Source organism: Athene cunicularia (assembly GCF_003259725.1).
Source record: "Athene cunicularia isolate RWA chromosome 3 unlocalized genomic scaffold, athCun1 chr3_part1, whole genome shotgun sequence".
Classification (NCBI taxonomy): Eukaryota; Metazoa; Chordata; class Aves; order Strigiformes; family Strigidae; genus Athene; species Athene cunicularia.
Window position 1 is genome coordinate 106,873,054 of NW_020799097.1, and position 15,121 is coordinate 106,888,174.

Genomic DNA, 15,121 nt, shown 5'->3' on the forward strand with positions numbered 1-15,121 from the left:
AATAATAATAATAATAATAATAATAATAATAATAATAATTATTATTATTATTATTATTATTATTATTATTATTATTATTATTTATTATTTTTAAAAGTAGGTAAATATAAAGTCTGTATTTTTAAACTCAACTAAAACCAGAGTGAGGAATCCATCAGACAAAAGGTGTGGGGAGTAACCTTACAAATAAGCATCAGCATATAACTAAAATGTCTTGGGAAGAGAGAACTGACATTTCAGTCTTGTTGATGAGGTTAATTGGGAGACATTGCCAGGTGAGCAGATTTCAGAACAAGTATATCCCAGACAGACCATGCCAAATTGTCAGTGTTTTACTAGTGTAAGACATGCTTATAGCAATTTGTAAGCAGCACTGCAATGCTTGCTGGAATCTGCTCTCCAGAGAGAGCTTGATTAAATTCCTGTTGCCTTCAAGAGGTTAAAAATGAGATAGAATTCATTGCTCGCTACTACAATGGTTCTTGGCAGTGGTTTAAAACCAGAATCAAAGAATAAATTTCATTAATTGGATTTTTTTAATTACTAACTTTTCATCCTTGGGAAAAAAATCTAAAAATCAGGATTATCTTCATTTGAAATGTATCTTAAGCCCAAATGTATTCCCATTACTTAAATATTCAGCATTGTGTGTCTGCTTCCTGCTGGAGACCTTCTCCAACTAGGCTTATGCAACCAGAGTTTGTTGATGTACTCACCTCCATTGGCTGTATTTTCCCCTACAAGGTGTAGAGAAACCATTTCCTTCTTTTCTGCTTGTTCAACCAATTTAGCTCCACGATGAGTTTATTTAAAACTGTAAAGTATAGAGCTGTTTGAAAAAGCAGGAATGTTACTTCTCTTCCAGCTGAAAACTAGGGGTGGGTAAAGGAGACTTTTCTGAAGTCTCAGAGAATGCATTAAACCGAAGCTATCAGTCCAGCTCTCTGCAGAAAAATTCTCTTTTGTTTAGCAAATCAGCTTTTAGTGCAAAATATATTTAAATCATTCCTCTTATATAGCCAACACATTTAGGGTAGTTTTATTTAACTAATAAAAGAATCATTCTAAAAGGCAATTTTTGTTCATTCAATTGAATACCAATTTCCATCCAAACAGTCTGTGACACAAATACTGAATAATCACCTAATAAAACAGAAATGCACCCTTCACCATTTTCTAATAAAAGAGAAAATGTAAAAATTAAGAATCCTAGGCATGCTATACTGCATAATAGCATGAGTGTGAGGTATCTCCCTGTTTAGCAGAAAGCGCCAGTGGTATTGTAAATGCTATGCTCAGACTTTAACAGTTATGAGCCATAGAAAATCACCCCTTTCTTATAGAAAATAAAAGCTAAAAAGGCAAAGCAATATAACACTAGATTAGTTAGCTCAGTGTTTCCTGCTTGCTGACCCAAGCCATAATTCAAGTAAGTGACTAGAAGGACTTTGATTTTCCATCACTCTACCCCAACTCTTATGCACAAACCTGGGGCAAGGCAAGCTGCTGTCCAGGGATGCAGAGACCCGTCGTGACAGAGTGGGTGGCTGAGGGAGGGCCCCAGCTTCTCTTCAGGGTGCACAGGGCCATCAGAGCTGGTCCGTCATCACACAGTGTGTCCCCAGTGTTGATATTCCTCTTCCCTCCGCAGGACTGACCGCTAACGAGCAGCTCCTGTGCCTGCTGGCCTTGCGATACGGCGATGCTGCCAGGAGAATTGGCTTCTCTGACTTTGTGTGCTGCATGCTGCGCCTTGAAACCATGACCAGTGAGTCTCAGCACCGGGGCCTGTTGTCGGGCAGGGGATGTTAGCAGCAGGAGAGCTTGCAAAGCCAGACTGAGAGCAGTGTCAGGAGGCAAGGGACACAATGCTAGACATGATAACATACCTCTAACAGTGTAGCTTGGAAATAACAAGACTGTCCAAAGTCCAGGCATGGTCCAGGCATTGCTTCTGGCAGCCTGTTTGCCAGAAGCCAGATTTATCTCATGCCCACAGGAGCAACTGGCTGGTAGAGAGCTGAGAGAAAGCAGCAGCTGGGAGTACAGTGATGTCCTTGCTGAAGGGGACCATAAGGAAGGTCAGCCCCCAGTTTCCCATTAGAGCTCGTCAGAGTGCCAGTGGGCTGCAAGCAGCACCATGCTGCCCTGTGTTTTTCCCTGCTGAGGAACAGTGGTAATTTATATCCAGAGCTTCTTCAGCTGCCAATCCTTTTTTGCTGCATTGATTTAGTCTGGCCTCTGCAGGCTTGTCCTTAGAGCCCCTATGCACTAAGACTCATTTTCTACAAAACAAGATGTGTCCTTGTGCTGGTGCCCTTCCACACAAACTTGAGCATCCTGGTCCACAGCAGAGCTTCCTCCAGGGTGGCGTGGAGCATTGCCAGTACCACTTTGGAGAGACTGCATGCATTCATGCCCAGTGAAGAGGAATGAGGCAACACATCTGAAGTGGAAGGCTTTGTCTTTTGCTTGAAAGTCAGAGAAGTCTGAATCACAGCAAGGGAGGTGCTTTTGGTGCTGCCTCTTTTTGGGGTTTTTTTTGACCCAGAGATATTTTTTTCCAACCAACTTCAGTGAAGTTCTCTAATTTTTTTGGTAAGGAGGTCCGAGATCCTTCTCAGTGGATAAACAAACCCACACCCTGTGTTGCATCCAGCTATTGTCTGGCAGTTGCAAGAAGGGAGTGTCTGTAAATAAGCCTTTCCCTGAAAGTAAATGGAATTCTGTTTTACAAAAGCATAATTTTTACTACTCTAATAATAAGCATTTTGACTGGAAATACTGGTAGTTAAACCCAGCAATTGTGACCCATGTGCTAGAACATTGCTACAGCAATTTAGTTCATCTTTGGAATCAGCTGTGTTTCAACAGCACATGGAAATGAGTGTTCATTTTTTCTCATGTGTTTTTACCACTGATGTTTTATGGGCCAGTACTGCTCAGCGTATCTGCCTGGATGACATTGCCTAAAATCCCATTTCAAGGGAGCATAGCAGAAGCAGCTCAGAAAGTCAGAGCGTGTCCTGATCTTAATGCTTTCATTAAAAAACAGATAAATTGTAATCACCCACTTTTTGTGATTATAATGTCACTTACTGTAGATTAAAATTCTTATGCCTAAATCAGTACCATGGCATTTTTTTTTTCATCTTAAGAAAGATCCTTGTACATTTTAAGTGCCAATGTAAAGACAACTCCTTTACATCCATGGGAAAAGGAATCTCTAAAAGTTTCATTGCTGTCTGTAATGAGTATATTAAAATGCTCTCAACTCTTTCAGTTATCACTTTAGAGAGGGTTTAATGTGGAATACATTTCTCAAACTTTTCAAATCATTGTGAATAAGATTGTTACAGAAAAGGATAAGGGTGTCAAGTGGGAATAAAAGGCAGTCCACCTTTATGATGATGTGAATGCAGCAGGGGAGATAAAATCTGTCCCATTAAATCATTACTCATCCTTTCAAGATAGCAAGAGATGAGACCCAAACCAAAAGCCGAAGCTTCTTTGCAAAGTCTGTTTGACCGGAGTTAATGAAGTAGTAAAGGGGAACTTACCTCTGCCCAGAGGAGGTAATTCCAGTGCTGCCTTTTGTTCCTAAAAAGACTGCCCGGCGCAAGCCCAGCCCTGCAAAGACAACGTTGTCAAGAGGCTGCGCGCAACATGGGGATTTCCTTGTTCTATGCCTTTCTCTAGAGAAGCATAGGCTGGATGTGTGCTTCACCATGTTAGCTTTCCTCTCTGCTTTCTCTCTGCTCTGCATAATGTAAGTAGCTCTGGTTGACTCCCAAGGGATAGATGAGCAATGTGCCCTTGTGCCCTGTTCTTACACTCTCCTAGAAGCCTTGCACTTTTGTCTAAAGCCCATCAGGTTTCAAAACATTCATGATCTTATAATGCCTTTTCCATTCAGGGTAGGAAACATGCTCCTGGAGAAATAGGATAGACAGACTTAAATTTGTTTCAACTTTTTATTACTGTTTATAACAGCTCATTTCTAGGAGAAAAGTAATTTCAAAATAAATAAAAAGAACTCAAAATACTGTGTTTTGACTTTATCCAAACACTTGAATTTGAACATTTCTCCTAGACAAACTGCATTGTAAATGTGCACATAGAATAGCAATATTTGAATGAATTTAAATGTTCTGATGGCAAAGTGTTCTGTCAGAAAACTTTCAACAATATTAATTTCAAACTCTGGCTGAGTAACAGCAGCATCTGCATTTATACTCCCTGGAAAAAGCTTGCAAGGCATAGTAATGACTTCAAGAGAACCATTTTCTTTAGGGCACGTTGTGATCACTCACTGCCAGGGAGTGTGGAAAAGGACCAACAGAAAGTTTCCCTGTGGGAAGATGTGTTCCATTGGTTCACTGTTCTCCTGTCAGTCTTCAGGTGGGAGGTACAATGGAAACAAATTATGAGAGGACATGAAAGCAGTCACAGAGAGCATTCCCTGTCCCTACACTTTTGCCAAATTCTGGCCCTGCAATTGGAATGCCTTCCCAGGCTGTGATCCAAAGGCCAAGGCAGAGGGGGTGCCCAGCGCAGCAATGGGATGTGACTAGGCAGGACAGTGCAAGTGGACACCTGAGCCAGAGCGAGCATCCCAGCACAAGGATTGCAGCTCTGCTCCTCAGCTGCCACAGCCTTATGTCTGCGTTGCATTCTTGCTACCTCCTCATCAAATAAGATTTTCTTTGTTCTACCCCTAGATGCATTTCAAAACTTAGCAGAGGGAGGATCACAAGTTTTGATGACAGCAATGGAGGTAAGAATGCTCCTTCCTTCTCTTCTGTACAGGTCTGAATGGGACCAGTGAGTATGTTGGCAGGAGGGTGAAGTTAAAAATGATGTGTGATGTATATTGCTTGAGGTTTTGCCTCTTACTCCAAGAGTGGTGAGGGTTTTTCCTGGCTGGATGTATGTCATGGGTAGGTGGTATTTCCCTGGGGTTCCCTGGCCCCAGTTATTCAGCCTCGCTAGGGTGAGCACAGCTCAGTGGTGGCCAACCACATCCAAAGCACGGTATTCCCTTACTGATACCAGCCTGCCATTGCTGGAAATATTGCTCAAAGTGACTTTGAGGAAGCAACGAAAAAAAAAAAAAGCATGCCCTCATTTCTTACTGCCCCATCTGTTAATTCTGAATTGCAAAACATCTTGGTTTTAAGAAAGAAATAGCAGACAAATGCTTGCTGCTGCTGTTTGTCTTAAAAGCACAGCCTGAAGGATAGCTAGCTGAACAGGGATACATCAAGCTTTTTATCAGCTAGTCTGAAGCAAAAATCCTGCTGTGCTCCACAGTGATATGCCTGAGTGCTGTATTTTATCAGTCTGGGGACTGTTATTTGACAACACAGTGTTAAAAAGATTTTTTTTTAAAAAAATCCCTTTTACAATCTTGCTGGCTTCTGTTTACACTCTGTGGTTAGTTCAGTGGCTCACAGTTCATTAAATCTGTTTTGCACTAAGAACTGAGCAGAGTTTCCAAGCAGAGGCCCTGAACCTGTTTTTTGGGGTAGTCTGTAGGACAACCACATTCCCCGAGCCTGCTATCCCTTTCACTCTCAGTCATGCAGGTGCTACTCTTTCCCAGCAGCTGCTGCAATATTTTATCATGGAAGGCAATGTATGGAAAATGTTTCTGGGTCTGAATTGTAATAAGGGGAAAAATGCGGTTCCAAAACCCCTTAACTATCCTGTGCAGGACATTGGGTCACAGCCTCAAGGTACAAAGACACATGTCTGAAGACTTAGTGTAATATCACTGTCTAGATGCACCTTTTCTTCTCCTTTTTCCAGTGGCTGACTCTTGTCATGTACACCTAAAGAGACGTCAGAACTCGATGCGTCTGGTAAGTAATCTCCTTAATATTATACAAACTGAGAAGAAAGGGTTGTGTGCCCTTACAGTGGTCACAGTGAATATGAGTGGGGACCTTACAGAAAGCTCACCCTGGTGGGTTTTGAGAGAGAGAGAGAGAGAGAGAGAAAGGTGAGAGCTGCAGCATGAGAGGGGCTGGAGAGGGTCTGCAAAGGGAATTGGACTCTGGGCTGTTTTTCTGGGGAATTGCTGATGGTCTTACCAGTTGCTCAGACCACCGGTGGCTCAGTTAGCCACTTGTCCCCAGTTCCCACCTGAGGTAATACATTTTCAATAGATCAACTAGCAGAACTTGTCTTTTTTGTCTTCTTCGGAGGGATGCAGGTACTCCTGCATATCTTACATAGCTGTAGCAGATGTAAAGCCAAGTAAAGGGTGGGGATAAGTGGTCATTTAGATTTCTTGGTCAGTCTGATTTCACATTTTTAACTGAATTATATGATTTAGTTTACTTTTGAACAACAGTTCCTCCTTTGTGCTTCATCTGATGTTTGCTCCCTCCATGTCAGGCCTGGAGCAGGGTTTTTTTTTTAGCTGAAGTTTACCTGGACTTTCTAATTTTGCTACTGGGTTTTCATGAAGGACTTTTTCCTACAGAATTTGTCCTGTTTATACATCCATAAACTGTGTTGGCCACTGTGCTTCTACTAATGCACTGGGATATGGATGTTCCCAGTCGCAATGGTAAAGTGTTAGTGCTGGTCCCAGACATTTGGCACTGAGGAGAAAAGAGGGAGGAAGCACAATCCTTAGAGAAAATGTGCAGTGGGGAGCCAGCACATTCCTGCCTTTGTATTGTGGTTGACCCCAGGACCTCACGGTGCACCCTTGGGCGAAGTCACACATTTTCCTTATCAATCCAGTTCAAAAACAAAAAGCAGGACCTTCACTGAAAACCTGGGACTGCATCCAGATGAGCCTTCCTATAGACAGGAATTACAATAATAAATAATACATGAACAGCATCTCTGGTATCTCACATCCTGTTTCTTAAGGCAATTGACACTGGATGCCAGCTTTGGTGGGAAGTTGAAAAGGGAAATATATAATCAGGGTGTAAATTACACTCTCCCAGGGAGAATGCATGGTAGATTCAGACCGAAGGCAGGGGTGGCTCTATGTCTTTCACCCTTGGCTCCAGGACAGTGGTCATGCCCAGATGCTCCTCTATCTTGTCTCCTAATTGCATCCAGTGAGTCCATCTGCATCAGGAGCTGGGCTTCACCACTCAACACTGTGAGACCTGCACCCCTCTGAGCTCTGTTTGCATACAGTTATTTGTTTGAAAGTCTGCCCTTTGCATTCAGAGTCCTTTGGACAGCGCACCTTCTTATTGTCACAGCACAGCTGTTTTTTAATGTGTTGATGTGTAGAAACAGATTATTCACAGCACAGCACCCACCCCATGCACTGCAGACTACTGTTAGGTAAATATGAGACTAGGAAGACCTCACTTTGGGGGATAAAGTTGCTTGAATTACTGCTTGCAAATTATATTCATAGTCTGTTTAGTCTTCTTTTTTCCTTTCATGAATCATTCATAAACCGATCATAACTTCTGCAAATATATAATTAATCATAATTTTCACTTACCAGTTTTGAATGAAATTCTGCCTGTAGGGTGTTCGTAAGCAGTTTGCTTGAACAATTTAGCAGCCACTTGCAGCCAGAGACTGGGCAGTCATAGCATGGCCCCTTAGAGGACTGAAACTCTTTAAACTAGAGCATAAAAAACTATGAGTGATGTGGGAAAACACACATGACGTTTGTTGAAAAAATTCTGTTGGAAAAATATCATTAGTGATTTCTAAAGACTGACCTCCAGCTGTCTGTATGAGTCTTTTTATCTCTGTTTTAGGTGGCTTTTCTGCTCCTCAGTAGGCCACACAGCCCAAGGCCATCCCATACAAGAGCTATCATGGGGTTCTTGAAAAACCACTGTGAAGGAGTGAAGCCAGATTTCCTATGGACTTTTGATTATGCTTGATGGTACTCAGATGTTGGGATGAAGGGTCCTTTTCAGGCAAACTGGAGTTGCTTTGGAGAGAGAAGAGAAGATAATGAGGGATATCCATGAGCAAGCTGGTAGTACTTAATGGTCTGGGCAAGATAGAAGTGCTGACTGTAATCTCCTCTCATCTTCCTGTAAATAATACGGCTGGTTCTCCTGGTTAATGCACAGAAGTCAGGAACAGCTCCATTAACTCCACTGCACATAAGAATAGAGTCAGGCCTTCTGTGTGGAAGGATTGTCTATCATGTAGGTAACAAAAACAATTAAGACACAGTTTTATTTGAATTATTTCTTAATTTGCTTGTGTGCCATTTCTAAATGCCAGAAAAAGGTTGAAGAAATTAATAATAATTCATAAGTAACACCAGAAGCTTTGTGATTTTTAAAAAACTTTTTATTAATAAATACATTTTTAAAAAAGAAAAAGTCTTATGCATATTTGAGTTAATCAGCTGTAGGGATTCAATTTTATTTGCTACTGCAATGAAGGGGCATATTAGAGATATAGAACAGATTGTTCGGGTTTTTTTTCTGATTTCCAGCATCTATATCAGGACTGTCTGGGAAGAAACAAGTTTATCTGAACTGCATTCTCTTTCTCTGTCCTGATGTCTTTCAAAATATAAGGCTTATTCAGATATAATTCCTGCTCAAAAGTTAAACCTGAATCTGCTAAATAACTGTAACCTTTCTGTAGCCCACACACAAACTCTGTTTTCTTACTGTTTTATCATGGTGATAAAAGCAAATCTAGTGATCTATTCTACTCAACTATTGGGGAAAAAAAAAAAATCTCTGAAGGTTCTATTTGTGAAAATGCCAAAAATGAAGGATGCAAATGTCGATGGATGAAAGCAATTCAGAGTTGCCATGGCAATATAATTCACACCGTGCCTTACTCAGACCTTCCACACAAGTTTCCATTGAGGGTCCACATACTAGCAAGAGATATACTCATTCAGCAGCGAGATGTTATGCACTGGAGCAACAATTATGTCACAAGGTAAAGGAGAGACCCTGTTATCATGAGGTCAGTCTGCAGTAGTGTCTCATTCTGTAGCTTGGACAGCATTACTCATGTAGGTAGGTCTTATGCAAGTGGGTCCGCTGAGCCCACCCTTTCACTGGAAAAAAGGGGAAAGGAAAATCAGTAAAATTAGACAATTTTAATATTTTTTCAGTAATTTTTAAACAACCAATTCCTTCTTCAAAGTGTGACTTACACATCCCACCTGAAATCATTAATTAAGTTCTCTGAAAACGTTGGCAAAGAGACAAGATAAATTTTTAAAAAGTGGCCAGGGAAAAATAAATATGCTTTGCTAAGAAGGTGTATTAGTAGAGCTGTTTCAGAGAAGTATACTTGTTTCGTTTATCCTGGGAATTCAAAAAGCCTAAGTAGAAATCTGGAAGTACTTTTGCATGATGTCCTCCACACAGTTTGGGGATGGTCAAGCTGGCTCAGACCTACTGGGAACAAGCTCTTTGTAGCTACACAGAAGCCACACATGGTAAAATTGTGAAATTCAGTTCAAGTCAACAGGCTTAAATACATTCTCGTTGTTTGCAAGTCCCATCTATAAAAATACCAAGCTGTTAAGATCAGCGCATTAAGATCAGTCTTAAAAATCTTAATTTGCACACAATGTATTACTTTTCCTTTTGTTATGATGCATAATTGGCTTTCTGTGGAAGGCAATTCTACTTGTCATGAGATGAAGATCCTTGTCTCTAATAACTTAGTCAGGCCACAGACTAAAATACTGCTTCTTCATTAAAAACCTAGAAGCAGACAGCAGACATCCCTGGGGAGAAACATCCCCGACACAGAAGTTGTCTCCCCAAGGGCAGACGCTGGGGATGCCAGCTCTTCTCACACAAGAGGTGCACGTACGCCCAGGCCCAGAGCCCGGGCAGCCGGTTGCCGCTGCAGACTCTGACAGCCAGAGCCCACCTCTGCCTCCATCATGCCAACCCTTGGCCCTGGTGTGTGTGGTCTGTGCACGCCAGGAGGCTCCGGGACGAACCTGCGGCCTCTTCGGGTTTGTGGGCTGGCGCCTGCATGCTGATCCCGCACTGGGGCAGAAAGTAATAACTCACTGCTGTCAAACTGAGCGCGGCTGCCTGTCTGTAGTGTTGGAAGAATTGGTATTCCACTTGATTTATACTCCCAACCAAGCTAATTAAGCAACAATTCAGGAGGAATCCATCATTGTGACAGACTTGTTGATTAACCATCCCACAAGCAAAGTCAAGGGTGTTTGGTAGCTGGAAAAAAAATTGGGTCAATAGGGAGAAAAACAATGATTTGGCCATAATACAGCAGTGACTATTATTTTCAAAAGCACAAGAAGCTTAATACATTTCACAAACACAGGGGCCAAGTTTCAATAAAAGGCAGCTCAGATCAGTGGGGTGTTAGATAAAGAGGGAAAGCTTCTGCATCTCATCTTTGGTCAGGCTGTGAAGGTCAACTTTATAGGGATGGTGCCCATATTAAAATCTTCTGTGCATCTTCATCTGTGTTTGCCAGATTGGAAATATTAGTACAATCCCCATGAGGTTTCTGGCATTTATAAAAGCTCTGAGATTCATGCAATTATGATAATATCATCTCTAATGTTTTTGATGAAAATCAGTTTCTAGTCCTCAGGGACACAAGTCTGAAAGGCCCTAAGAGGATCTTCTATTAGAAATTGAAGAGGAGGACCTCAAACAAATGCTTTATTTTTAAATCTTCATGATGCTAAAACCCTCAAGAGGGTAAGAAGCAGGCAATGTGAAGAAGCAGAAGCTGAAGCAGATGAGATTAGTGATACTGAACTCCCTAGCACTGAAGGTGTGGTGAAGAGTTGATGAAATTAGGTAGAATCTGTGACAACCATTAGCATTAGAAAGATTTTGGTGCAGAAGTGGCGACAGCTGACCCTGCAAGTATAATCTCTGGATGCAGATCTTGAAACCCTGATGTTAACCCCCCTTCTCCCGAGACCCAGATGTCCCATGTCTGGCATCTGCCTGGCAGAGGCTGTGCCCAAGTCATCTCGGGATGGATGGAGGAGGAAGCTCTCACACGTCTTGCCTACAGAGCCTGATCCTGCAGATATTCCCAGAGTATCAGCCTGGATTTAGGCTTTTCCAGAAGCCTTAGAGGCTGTGGTTTTGGTGCTCATCCTGCTGTGTGGTAGGGGAGACTGGGAGTGTCCATGACCAACTTCGGAGTAACTGAACTTCCCTCTCCACATTTGGCTGTGCCTCAGTTTCTCACAGAGAAACTGATGCAGTTTATACATAATAACTAAAACACTTTAAAAAAAAACAAAACAAAACAAAAAAACCCACATTATTCCATAAACTCATGCATGGCTGAAGGGGGGAAGGCTGGGTTTGACCCTGGCTGTGAGCAGCCCACCTAATGATTTTGCACTAACGATTTTTATTTTTTTTAATTAATGCAGTGCAGTTGTTGCAGCAGAGAATGACTGTGCAATGCCGCAACAAATGCTCTGACCATGGGCTGCAGTCACAGGCATCTCTCAGGCAAGGTGGCAACAGTAAGGGACAGGCATGCCCATGTGCATCCTGGAGGGATGCCTGCAAGCCTGGGAACACTCAGCTCTTGCTGCTACCTTCAGTGAGACAGTGACCCTTTCTCAAAAGAGGTTCCTGTCCTTCTCCCTGTACCCCAAACACAGGGAAGCAAGTGGAGAGCCCATCAGAGTAACACCCCCCCACCACCACTGTCTGTAGGCAGCTCAGCAGGAGCACAAGCAAATGTTGAGCCCACCGCTCCGGTAGGGAGATACCAGCTGTATTTGACATCGTTGTGTTTAGCCTTAGCACTCATCTTTTAGGACCTCTTTGCTGCAGGGCTGGAGCTGAAACATTTTACTATTACCTGGCAATTCCTTACTCAAAATACCTCATCCTGCAATACCTGGCTATGCTCCTTGCACCTGGTCCCACCCCACAATAGTTGCACTTTGTCAGCCCTGTAGAGCAGCATGCCCAGGCAGACCAAGAGCACACTGGCCTTTTCGGTTTCCCAATGCCCTCCACCAAGCTGGCCAGTGCCGCCCTGGGTGCCAGCTGCCAGCTGTGCTGCCAGCTGTGCCTCCAGCTGTGCTTGGGCCGGGTGTTCCCAGCCGGCTGTGGCACCAGGGTCCATTTCTGCTGCGTGGCAGTGACATCTAGAGGCTCCCTGGCCTGAGCCTCTCACTGTTTGCATGCCTGGCAGCGCTTAGAGGGAGAAACCTGCTCCTCAGGAGCCCCTGAGAAGCCCTTTCACACCCTAAGGGTGAAGTACTGAAAGACTTAAATCCAAGCTCCTTCCCTAGCCCTCGTTCCCTAAACCACCACGTGAAGAAGCTTTGTTGTTGCAACTCGAGGCAATTTTATGTTGCTTCTGGGATTCCAAAGGTTTGAGGGAGCCAACCTGTAACCTTTCCCAAGAGACAAATTGGTCCACATGAGGCTGGTGCTGATTAAACAATACATACAGCTTGCCAGTCTAGGAAATATTATTACCTTGCTTTATATGCTGCACATTAGATTCGATGCCATCCAGTGTCAACTGCAGAGCTGCCACAGAAATACCTCTGTATGAGGCTGGCTGTGCAAGATGAGATTATTGTGCAAATAGTATTATTTATTTAAAAGCAATGTATTCAAGACAGAGGGGTAAATATATCATCTCCACAGGCTGAATTATTCAACCAGTTGATGAACACATGTCCTGAAGCATTCCTGAGTTTGAGCTGAAATGCTTACCATAGAGAGAGAGAGGGAGTATTACAGAATAACAGAATCATCGAGGTTGGAAAAGACCTTGAAGATCATCTAGCCCAGCGGTTAACCTAACATTGACCGTTCCCAACTAACCATATTCCTCAGCGCTATGTCACCTGACTTTTAAACACCTCCAGGGACTCCATCACCTCCCTGGGCAGCCCATTCCAACGCCTAACAACCCCTTCTGGAAAGAATTGCTTCCTAATACCCAGTCTAAACCTTCCCTGGTGCAACTTGAGGCTATTTCCTCCTGTCCTATCGCTTGTTACTTGGTTAAAGAGACTCATCCCAGCTCTCTGCAGCCTCCTTTCAGGGAGCTGTAGAGGGCTATGAGGTCTCCCCTCAGCCTCCTCCAGACTAAACCCCCCCAGTTCCCTCAGCCGCTCCCCGTACGACCTGTGCTCCAGACCCTGCACCAGCTCCGTTGCCCTTCTCTGGACACGCTCGAGTCATTCATTCAATGTCCTTTTTGTAGTGAGGGGCCCAAAACTGAACACAGGAATCGAGGGGCGGCCTCACCAGTGCAGAGTACAGGGGTGAGATCCCTTCCCTGTCCCTGCTGGCCACGCTATTGCCAACACAAGCCAGGATGCCATTGGCCTTCTTGGCCCCCTGGGGGCACAGCGTGTCCAGAGAAGGACAACGAAGCTGGTGCAGGGTCTGGAGCACAGGTCCTACGGGGAGCGGCTGAGGGAACTGGGGGTGTTTAGTCTGGAGAAGAGGAGGCTGAGGGGAGACCTCATCGCCCTCTACAGCTCCCTGAAGGGAGGGTGCAGAGAGCTCGGGATGAGTCTCTTTAACCAAGTAACAAGGGATAGGACAAGAGGGAGTGACCTCAGGTTGCACCAGGGAAGGTTTAGACTGGATAGTAGGAAGCAATTCTTTCCAGAAGGGGTTGTTAGGTGTTGGAATGGGCTGCCCAGGGAGGTGGTGGAGTCCCCATCCCTGGAGGTGTTTAAAGAGTAGGGTCAACATAGCGCTTAGGGACGTGGTATAGTTGGTAACTGTCAGTGTTAGGTCAATGGTTGGGCTAGATGATCTTCAAGGTCTTTTCCAACTATATGATTCTGTGATTCTGTGCTATCTGATTTCTCATTAAATGCAGCACAGAGCAATTTTGGACTTTTAAATGGTCTTCGTAATACTCAGCATTTCAAACTGCTCATTTGGGTATTGGCTCTGTCCTGGGGAAGCTTGACATCATTTCTCCTTCCCAGAAGGAAGAAACTCTCTCTGAACTTTGATGGGACAGGAGGACACCCTGTGATATGGCTGGAATAAAGAAAGAGGACCGAAGGAGTATGAAGCTAGGCACATACGGGCTAGGGTTGGGCCTGTGGTCAAAGAGGCAAAGGCAGCGCTTTCTGTCCCACTGCCAGAGGTTGCCCAGTGCAATCATTGACCTCTCCAGCAAGCGCCCACACCAAAGGTGGCCAGAGAGATGCTCCAGGGAGGTTGTTGTGTCTCACTGCCCTGAAACAAAATCATGGGAACCTGGGACAGTCTGTGTTGCATTTCACACCAGACAAGCAGGAGGGAGCTAAGAAATCTCGGCATACTCCCCCATGCTGACCTGGGTCACCTTACCCATGGGAAAGTGTGTTTCCTGCAGGCTCTGACCGCTCCTGGTGCTGGCAGGGCTAAACTTATGGTGGACTTACAAACCCTCACTCTCCCTCCAGGCATTAACAGACAACTTACCTGACAACTTTACGCTAACAAATGCTGGGAAACAGCATTTTTTGCTCAGCTCTTAAGTAGGCGACGGACCCAGCCATCCTATTTAATGTTCATTTAATGCGAACAAGTCCTAGAAAAGGCAGACATCTGCAATCAGTCATCTCTGCTGCTGAGATGTGAAGGCACAACACTGCAGGCACTTCATAAACAGTGGACTGTTTTTAAAGCCAAATTCAGAGTGTGGGATAGAGGAATCCTGTTTCTATTAAACCACCTTTGTAAAAATAATTTCTGGGTTTTTACCCTGGTGCAGTTTCACTTTGAGGTTGTATTACCTCCTCCCTGAGGTTGGGAGAGTGTTGTGCTGTTGGGCACTAGTCACATCCAAGAGGCAACAGGATGAGCAAACAGCTTTGCTTTGCAGAGCTGGAAGTGCCAAACTGAGGAAGGCAACGGCCAGAAGCTGCTTGCAAAGCTGCTGAAAGGTTCAGGATACTCTGTGTTATCCATGCTGAGCCGACGTGGCTGCGCCCCTGAGATGTGCCCTCTGTGCTGCCGGGCCTGCGGTGGATTGGCACACATTCCCACTGACCTACATTAGAGGGATTCATGACTCACACATTTAAAAAAAAATCATTTCTTTAACAAACAGACTGCTGTTACTGAGATGGTGATTTTGTGAGAGACGCTAAACAAGAGCCTTTGGATATTTCAATATAATAATGTACTTCTAACATAGCATT

General features: G+C 43.9%; 1 protein-coding gene across 1 annotated transcript in view; it reads left to right on the top strand.

Moving 5' to 3' along the window:
• The window catches only part of LOC113478402 (calpain-13-like), a 49,096-nt gene extending 40,926 nt beyond the window's left edge, over positions 1–8,170 (top strand). Inside the window, 4 exon segments of the mRNA XM_026845597.1 lie at positions 1,652–1,768; positions 4,722–4,777; positions 5,812–5,864; positions 7,752–8,170. Of these exon segments, the coding sequence (XP_026701398.1) occupies positions 1,652–1,768; positions 4,722–4,777; positions 5,812–5,838 (200 nt within the window). The 3' untranslated portion in view covers positions 5,839–5,864; positions 7,752–8,170.
• Positions 8,171–15,121: the final 6,951 nt, after the last annotated feature.